At 41.8% G+C, this 10,020-nt stretch overlaps 1 protein-coding gene across 4 annotated transcripts in view; it reads left to right on the forward strand.

The window, feature by feature from the left end:
- The window catches only part of tpst1 (tyrosylprotein sulfotransferase 1), a 46,790-nt gene extending 38,421 nt beyond the window's left edge, over window positions 1-8,369 (forward strand). For 2 of the 4 annotated variants that reach the window (XM_032509664.1, XM_032509668.1), the window contains exons 4-6: window positions 3,753-3,803; window positions 4,443-4,511; window positions 4,818-5,271. In XM_032509664.1, coding sequence (XP_032365555.1) covers window positions 3,753-3,803; window positions 4,443-4,478 — 87 coding nt within the window. In that variant the 3' untranslated portion in view covers window positions 4,479-4,511; window positions 4,818-5,271. Of the gene's footprint in view, window positions 1-3,752; window positions 3,804-4,442; window positions 4,512-4,817; window positions 5,272-8,265 lie in introns of those variants that run through there. The other 2 variants (XM_032509665.1, XM_032509669.1) reach the window with 2 other exon arrangements.
- Window positions 8,370-10,020: the final 1,651 nt, after the last annotated feature.

Here is a 10,020-nt window from a genome sequence, read left to right on the forward strand (position 1 = left end):
AATGCACCTGAACACACCTCCCTGTCAGACCAGCACTCCCATGGGCTCAAAGATGGGCACATGTGCATTTGCTATTTAAACGACATGGGCGTTGGACAGGAAGTTGACAACTGCGTCAGTCTTAAACTAGCAACAACACCTGCGCCTTACTTAGCGCTTGCAAGATAGGGCCCTTATGCTTCTGTGGTCAAGGTGAGGGGTTCAAGCATTCTCTGTGGCTGCAAAATAGCGGATTTTCTTGTTAATTTTCAATTTTTTTAAAATTTATTTACTAATTGTATCATCAAGAAAAAAAATTAGGGCTGACACCTTCTGGTCAGTTGGTTGATATGCTCTTGTCCGACCAAATTTGTCAGTTGTTGGCTTTCAGTAGGCCGTGTGTCCACCAACACGTTTTTTTTCCCAGCTGAAAACGCCAAGCTGGGAGTGCTTAAGAGTGATTTGGAGGCGTAACATTGTTTCAGCTGAGACGCTGTACTTGCGTCTAGTTGCTAAGATACAGACTATCAGCTGAAGTAACAATGTTAGCACAAGGTAGAATACTTACTCTGGCCCTTACTCTGGATAAAGAGGCTGAAACCTTAGTAAGGGAGGACGCACCCGCCGGTCTATGTGGCAAGCAGCATTCTTTTCTTTTCCTTTGTTGTTTCTATTGTTGTTCAGAACTTATATATGTATGTATGGTGGTAATTGTCTCGTCCCCCCTCCGTTGTAATTGGACGGCTGGGTAAAAAGCGGCATTTCTGTCAGTCAGCTGATAGGGAACCGAGCCCTGCAGAGGTCCCTTTGATCGTGTTGAGCAGTGTTTCATCTGGTTTTATCTGATGCAATAGAAGAGGCTGTACATCTTCCACCATATGACTATTCCTCCTTTCATGAGCATTTGAACAGATCCCTCAGAGGTAATACACTTTGAGTTCAAAGTCTGCTGGATGCTTCATGTTACTGCAGGGATGCCATCATGCAGACGTGAAGTCTGGCGATTTTCAGAGGCAGCCCTTCATCAGACGCATCAAGGACAGATTGATCTAGACATCCCAAGCAGACAGCTTAGCCTCTTCTTCACATTTCCTAATCATACACCATGTGGATTTTTTACCCCAAGCGTGTGACTTAGTGCACTGCCAGAGGGCATTCTGCTCCAGTTCGCCCTTGCGTGTTCTCCTATTTTCTTGTCTGAGCAGAAGGTTTAAACAGTCTTGGAGCAGTTTGGCCCGGAGCCTCTACGCTGAGGAGGAAAGCTGCAAAATGGCACCCAAGAGGAAATCAGAAACATGCGCTCGCCTCTCTGTCTCTGGTGTTTGAAATAATTTCCGATTACGTTCAATTTCTGGCACTGCATCGACTTCAGGCAAACACGCAAGCATGCATGAAGGCACGCAGAGGGATTAGGAATGAGTTGTGTTTTGATGAAGTTTTAATCTCTGGAGCCCAGGAGGGGAACACAGGACTTTTGACCCACTCCAGCCCACATTTAAGAGTTTTATTGATTATCTGATTATATTAAACTTGACACTTAGTATGTTTTGTCTAGTGACTCTATCTTGGAAAGCCATTATTGATTAAAAGGATAAAAGTGAAACAGTTAAAACTAGATTGTGCTTTTTTCTGTATTTCATTAGTTTAGTAGGTCGGTGCCCTTGTGTTCTACCTAAATTCTCTGTTTGCTTGTTGTTGTCTTTGACGTTGGGGATGTTTTGGATGCAGTAGAGGTTAGTGGTGACAGAGATGGGAATTCAAAGCAACAGCAGCACTGTCAACGCATTGGCGGACCACAAAACCCAGCATGCAAAACACACACAATGTGTTAAGAAATGACGATTGCATGAGGGAACTGACAAAAAGGTAACACTTACAATGTATTATTGCAGTGGCAAAAGACAGTGAAAGTTTTTGTGGGCACCCATATGATGTGCTGGGGAACATAATGTAAAAAGTTAGTTTGGAAGTCCTGAGTTAGTAATCTCTGTGTCATGGCTACCCCCTGATGTACTCTGGCAACCCAACATAACACTGGTGCTGCCTCCACCTGGATCATGTCTTTGTCTTTCAAATCCCTCTGATATTCAGCTTCTAATCATCATCACACTGTTGTCGCTCATAGCCTAGTCTCTGTTCCTTCCTCCACAGCGCTGCGAAGGAGGGTCTGGCTAGTCCACACAACATTCCGAGATGGAAGACAAACGTGTGGTTTATTGCTATTTCTTGAAACAATTCACAATCGTCTTGGGCGGAAGAAGCAACGGTGCCACTGAAAAATAGCCTCTGGTAGGGTAAACTTATTTTGGTGGTACGTGTGTACGTTTTAATGCTCTAATACACCAAACCGACGGGCAACCATTGGCAGAAGAAGCAGTTGGACGGATCGGCTCCCGTCTCTCGAAAAGTGCCTCGGAACACACCGAAGCGACACCAACTTGAGCATTTGTTCTGCGTGTGACATAATACGTCTCCATAATAGCATGAAATGAAAACCAAAAATGAGACATCTCTCAGGACCTAGTAAACACAGAGCATGCTGTCATTCATTGTTTTCATCAGTGTGTTGGATCGTTGTTGTCATTACTCGCTGAACGGAAGAAAATACAATGGTTAGTAATAAGAAGATACTGGCGTTGTCAGCTTCGGTTTTCTCGTGCACTGATTCGCTAGTCAAGGGCTAGCACGCCACCAACTGACAACAGCACGGAACACACCGAACAGACTCGAGTCACCGACCTTGCCAGACTCTCCGACGGCCGATACTCGTGTTGGTGTGTCTTCAAGGTTGCTACTCATGCAACAGAAAACTCAGATTGGACAGATAGTCTAGCTAGCTGTCTGGATGTACCCTGCAGAGATCTGAGGAGCAGTTAACCATAGTCCTCAGAAATCCACCAGAGTTTAAAATGCCAACACAAAGAAAGCGGAAGGTGACAAACACCCAGCTGAAAATGAGGGACATCTGGCAGAACCTGAACAATCCCATTTAATTAAATGCTGTTGATACAAACTGCTCATTGCCCAACCTTTCCTCCACATTCTTCATTATCTCTAGCCAACAGAATGCCCTTGTGGTACACTGTTGTTTTCATTGAACATAAAGGAGGTGACCTGATGTGTGTATTGTGTGTATATTGTAAGTATTGGAAAATAAGACACATTAGTAATAATCGTGGAGGATCCGCCAGTAGTCCATTTATGTGTAGACTGCGTGGCCGAGGCCAACAGGAGAGAGATCCAGAGTTTTTTTTCCTGGAACATACACAGCAAGAAATTTCCCTCCATGCACGGTCGACACCCTGGTATTACTACTCTCCTCCCTCCCATCCATCCCTAACTCTGCTCTGTCTCTTTTCACCTCTCTGTCTGGTCCAATGTGAGCCCCCTGGGGGGACGCTATATGACACCAGAAGCAGAGCATGAAATTCCTGGCATTCATCCAGCAGCCCCCACCTCTTTAAAATGTTCACCTTGCATGACGCGGCGTCACAACAGAACGCCCCGAGTCAGATACACAGTGAGGTGGATTTCATCTCTTCGAGTCATCTATAAGAGTCCAGTCAGCTTGGATTTTAAGCAGTGATAGTCATGCGTTTGTACATGCAGAATGATGGCTTTATCTAAATCATTTGGTGATTTGTTAAATAATTAATCAAAGTGAACAAATGATCCAGTCAATCTTCACTATGGTTATTCAGATGATAAATTCATGAAGATACAATCAATTTGTGGAGCTCTAAACCTCTAAACCTGGTCCTTTGTTTTTCCAGGTCTTTAAAGGTGAATTTCAGCTACCAGATTTCCTAAAAGAACAATCACAGGTACAGTAAAATTTCTGCCTGTTGTTGAGCTTTTTCTTTTATTTCTATTTTCAAATTTAGCCCTTTTTTAGTGTCTGATTTGAGTTAAACCATCTGCAACTCAGTGAAAGATCTCGTTACAGATTTTCATCTGCTCACATTTACTCATCCCTTGTTTTGGACTTTAGTTTCTTGCCATATAATGCAGCCTGTTGTCATTTTCTGGTCTCAGCTTCATGATTGTATTCATGTGTTTGGCCTGTAGTGGTTATTTTATTTGTTAGTCCCTTTGTGTTGCCTTGTTGTTTCTCTGTTTAAGAGCTTGATGTTGCCTTAGGAGCACTTCTGCCCTCCTCTGGTAGTCAGATGACTCTGCATTTATTTTCTCCATGTTTTTGGAACACACTACAGAAAAGATCTGCTTTTGATTTGCTAATATTGCCTTATTATCAAGACACTCAGCCACTTTGTTCATTGAATATCGGGGAACAAAAATAAACATGTTAGAGTCAGTGAATCCGCTGACTGTGGGCGTCTTCTTGGTGGTTTAAGTTGCATATTCTGCTATTTCCTCACTTTGTTCCAGAGCTGCCCGTCATCCTGAGCACACACACTGTAACCTCTGTCTGTGTGTTTTCTGTCCTTTGTTCCTCCATGCAGATTCAGAAGTCTGCAGAGAGACCCAACCCCAGTTAGGAGCAGCAGGAGTGCCAGCACCACAACACACAGGTACAGCTGGACATGACCAGTATTGTACTTTGGGCTCCGCTACATTCATTTCAAGTTACTTGATGAATTAACATTATGCTCGTGGTGACAGAGAGGGGAAGTCAAAGTGCTGCTGCAACTAACAATTATATCCTGTATTGATCAGTCTGTTAATTATTTTTCTGATTAATCAATTAATATTTAGTAGGGCTTGGCAATATATTGATGTTATATCAATACCATGATATGAGACTAGATTTTTGGATATTGTAATATGACATAAGTGTTTGTGTGTCTAAAATAATACATTGTCATGTCTCGGAACAGGAGCAGAGGTGCAGTGGAACAGAACACACCAACATCGTCTCACCCATCTCACCGTCTGCGTTGGGCCTCGGCACTTTTCAAAGGTCCCATGACCTTGCGGGACCTTTCTCCTCACCAGAGTCAGCTACCCTTGGCCTTCAATGTTGTACTGTACAAAAAAATGATACTAATACTTTTCACAACCACAGAATGTCTGCTGATTGTTAATTTTCCGTGTCACATCACGCTCATTGATTTTTTTTTTTAGAAATGATTTCTGGCTATTTAGAAGACAACTCTGTGATTCTGTTGTAAGAAACTGCAGTGAATTGAAATTGCAAGAAGCATTTATGAATGGAAAATTAGCTTTTGGAAGATGCAATACCTATTTTAATGTTACTTTTTTCATGCCTTTGTATTGTGCAATGTCATGGGTACTGATCAGTATCAACCGTGATAAACATTTTTTTTTAAACCTGTTGTCAGTCTGGTTTTATTTGGTTGAATGATGACATTAGTCCTGTAAAAACAAAAATGAAAGAAAAAAAAATAGAGAGGAGAGTGAAATAAAATTTTAAGTAAGTTATGATTGCAGTGCACTCAATCAGTTCTTGATCCTTAACAATAGTAAACATTTGGATGTAAAGGTAGCAACCGTATTAGGTTTACAGTAGGGCTGTGCAATTGATTTAATTTCGGTTTCGGTTTCCAACGATTACCAAAATAGTACAATCGAGTAAAAACGATTATTTTGCCATGTTCTGTTTTGTAATTTCCTCGTGTGTTCTGAATGGCGCGCGCGCGCACACACGTCATGCGCATATCCGCCCCTCCCGAAGCCAAACGCTTTCAGCGTACACTGTCAGGGAGGCAGGTTACCCGCTGGAATTTAAAAACTTAGCGAGAGTAAAGATGGCAGAAGGAGGGCAGCCACAGCAGCCAAACCAACTCCACTGTCTGGGAACAGTTTGGCTTCGAGGACTCCGACGACGAGCAGAAACATGCTACGTGCAAGATTTGCTACATGGTAGTGGCTGCAAGTCAAGGGAACACAACGAATTTGTTTAACCACTTGAAAATTAAACACGAGTGACCTATGACAATTTAATAAAGAAACCGAAACGGCAATCCACTCCCTCAACATCCTCCGTAACCCAGACATCCATAACAAACACACTGTACAGCTCCTTGTCCGTTGAATTCGGAAAGGCACAAAATAATAACCGAGTCTGTTGCCTATTATTTAGCTAAAGACATGCGCCCCACTAGCACAGTTGACAACTCTGGGTTCAAGAAAATGGTCAATAAGTTGGATAAACGTCATGCTTTGCCATCTCGACACCATTTCTCGAGAGTTGCTCTGCCAGATTTGTTCAACAAATGCCATGCAGAAGCGGCTAACGAGGTGACCAAAGCAGAATACTTTGCAATCACAACGGATATATGGTCTAGCCAAACCATGGAGCCATACATTAGCCTCACAACCCGTTATATTGATGCCGATTTCCGTTTGAATACCAAATGCCTCCAAACGGCATTTATTCCCGAAGATCATACGGGCCAAAACCTCGCCAATGGACTGAGGGAAGCTTTGGCTGCATGGCGTTCAAACGAAGAAAAGCGGGACGTTCTAAAACGCTTAACGTGAAAAGGCTTAACGTGGTTTAATGTACCTAAACAACGATCAATCATCACCATATTTGCCATGGCCATATCTTGTCATAAACACTTAAACCTGTCAAAAAAACTAAACTGAAATCCAACGATTATAGAAGTTATCTCACGATAACGTTTTCTTCTTCATTGGTGTCTATGGCGAGGAAAAGGTTTAACGTGGCATAATGTACCTAAACAACGATCAATCATCACCATATTTCACGTTATCACGTCATCACGTTAAGCCTTTTCACGTTAAGCGTTTTAGAACGTCCCAAGAAAAGCTCATCTGCTTCACTTCGGACAATGCTTCAAACATAAAGCTGCATGGCGGCTGAGCTAAATGGATGGATAAGGCTTCAGGCACAGACTCCACTTGGCTATAGGTGAGTGTGAGAAGTGACATATGATACGTGGTGATTTAATTATATGTAAAACAACAGCAACAACAATACTCGGAATACTAGCAAATAATAATTTGACAGTACACCGTGTCTTAACTACACTCGATGCCGCAACGCGCGCGATGTGCGACAAAATGTACCTTTTCCGTGTTCATCGGAGTTTTTGTTTTTGACACGCGACGATTCTATTTTAGAAACGGTTTCTATTTTCCTGTGACTTTGCGCTGGAACAACAAACACAAAGTGTGGCAATGATAATATCAAGTAATGTGTGTGCTTTATTTAATGTTAAAAGCATGTAATGTGACTTTGAACATCATTTAAGGCTCCCCAGCGTTGTAGCTGTAAAAGCAACAATGAATAATTAAAATCGTCACGTCTAGTGTGGATAGACAAATTATTTGTCGCTGGAATCTTATCGCATCGCGTTTGGTTAGGACACCTAGCTTAAGCTAGCAGCATACTATTATACTTTATTAACCCTTGTGCTGTCTTCCCGTCAACAATAGTCACTTTTTTTCAACATTGTTATCGCTTTTTCCGACATTTGTGTCACTTTTTCAATGTTGTGGGTGCCTTTTTGTTGATTTTTTGGGGTTTTTTTCTCCAAAGTTTTTTGATATTTTTAATGTTCTGGATTTTCAGCGCTTATTTCGGTGGACCATTTTTTGAGACAAAGAAACAAAAGAAAATGAACTAAAAACGGGTCAATTTGACCCAAGGACAACATGAGGGTTAAGATTTGATTAAATTTAAATTTTATTGTCATCACACAAGTTTATTTTATGAAGGTTGTGATAATCATAGTGATGCTAATTATAAGGTGACCAGATTTCTCAGACAAAATCTGGGGACATTTTCAGCTCAGAAGCGTATGGACAAAAATAAACATGTTAGAGTCAGTGATCCGCTGACTGTGGGCGTCTTCTTGGTGGTTTAAGTTGCATATTCTGCTATTTCCTCACTTTGTTCAGAGCTGCCCGTCATCCTGAGCACACACACTGTAACCTCGTCTGTGTGTTTTCTGTCCTTTGTTCCTCCATGCAGATTCAGAAGTCTGCAGAGAGACCCAACCCCAGTTAGGAGCAGCAGGAGTGCCAGCACCACAAACCAGGTACAGTGGATGACCAGTATTGTACTTTGGGCTCCGCTACATTCATTTAAGTTACTTGATGAATTAACATTATGCTCGTGGTGACAGAGAGGGGAAGTCAAAGTGTGCTGCAACTAACAATTATATCCTGTATTGATCAGTTGTTAATTATTTTCTGATTAATCAATAATATTTAGTAGGGCTTGGCAATATTTGATGTTATATCATACCGTGATTGAGACTAGATTTTTGGATATTGTAATATGACATAGTGTTTGTTGTGTCTAAAATAATACATTGTCATGTCTCGGAACAGGAGCAGAGGTGCAGTGGAACACGAACACACCAACATCGTCTCACCCATCTCCGTCTGCGTTGGGCCTCGGCACTTTTCAAAGGTCCATGAACTTGCGGGACCTTTCTCCTCACCAGAGTCAGCTACCCTTGGCCTTCAATGTGTACTGTACAAAAAAATGATACTAATACTTTTCACAACCACCGAATGTCTGCTGATTGGTAATTTTCCGTGTCACATCACGCTCATTGATTTTTTTTTAGAAATGATTTCTGGCTATTGAAGACAACTCTGTGATTCTGTTGTAAGAAACTGCAGTGAATTGAAATTGCAAGAAGCATTTATGAATGGAAAATTAGCTTTTGGAAGATGCCATACCTATTTTAATGTTACTTTTTTCATGCCTTGTATTGTGCAATGTCATGGGTACTGATCGTATCAACGTGATAAACATTTTTTTTAACCTGTTGTCAGTCTGGTTTATTGGTTGAATGATGACATTAGTCCTGTAAAAACAAAATGAAAGAAAAAAATAGAAGGAGAGTGAATAAAATTTTAAGTAGTTATGATTGCAGTCACTCAATCAGTTCTTGATCCTTAACAATAGTAAACATTTGGATGTAAAGGTAGCAAACGTATTAGGTTTACGTAGGGCTGTGCAATGATTTAATTTCGGTTTCGGTTTCCAACGATTACCAAAATAGTCAATCGAGTAAAAACGATTATTTTGCCATGTTCTGTTTTGTAATTTCCTCGTGTGTTCTGAATGGGCGCACACACCGTCATGCGATATCCGCCCCTCCCAAGCCAAACGCTTTCAGCGTACACTGTCAGGGAGGCAGGTTACCGCTGGAATTTAAAAACTTAGCGAGAGTAAAGATGGCAGAAGGAGGGCAGCCACAGCAGCCAAACCAACTCCACTGTTGGGAACAGTTTGGCTTCGAGGAATCCGACGACGAGCAGAAACATGCTAGTGCAAGATTTGCTACATGGTAGTGGCTGCAAGTCAAGGGAACACAACGAATTTTACCACTTGAAATTAACACGAGTGACCTATGACAATTTAATAAAGAAACCGAAACGGCAATCCACTCCCTCAACATCCTCCGTAACCCAGACATCCATAACAAACACACTGTACAGCTCCTTTCCGTTGATTCGGAGCACAAAATAATAACCGAGTCTGTTGCCATTATTAGCTAAAGACATGCGCCCCACTAGCACAGTTGACAACTCTGGGTTCAAGAAAATGGTCAATAAGTGGGATAACGTCATGCTTTGCCATCTCGACACCATTTCTCGAGAGTTCTCTGCCAGATTTGTTAACAAATGCCATGCAGAAGCGGCTAACGAGGTGACCAAAGCAGATACTTTGCAATCACAACGGATATATGGTCTAGCCAACCATGGAGCCATACATTAGCCTCACAACCCGTTATATTGATGCCGATTTCCGTTTGAATACCAAATGCCTCCAAACGGCATTATTCCCGAAGATCATACGGGCCAAAACCTGCCAATGGACTGAGGGAAGCTTTGGCTGCTGCGTTCAAACGAGAAAAGCGGGACGTTCTAAAACGCTTAACGTGAAAAGGCTTAACGTGGTTTAATGTACCTAAACAACGATCAATCATCACCATATTTGCCTGGCCTATCTTGTCATAAACACTTAAACCTGTCAAAAAACTAAACTGAAATCCAACGATTATAGAAGTTATCTCACGATAACGTTTTTCTTCATTGGTGTCTATGGCGAGGAAAAGGTTAACGTGGCAT

Source organism: Etheostoma spectabile, chromosome 3 (genome assembly GCF_008692095.1).
Source record: "Etheostoma spectabile isolate EspeVRDwgs_2016 chromosome 3, UIUC_Espe_1.0, whole genome shotgun sequence".
Classification (NCBI taxonomy): Eukaryota; Metazoa; Chordata; class Actinopteri; order Perciformes; family Percidae; genus Etheostoma; species Etheostoma spectabile.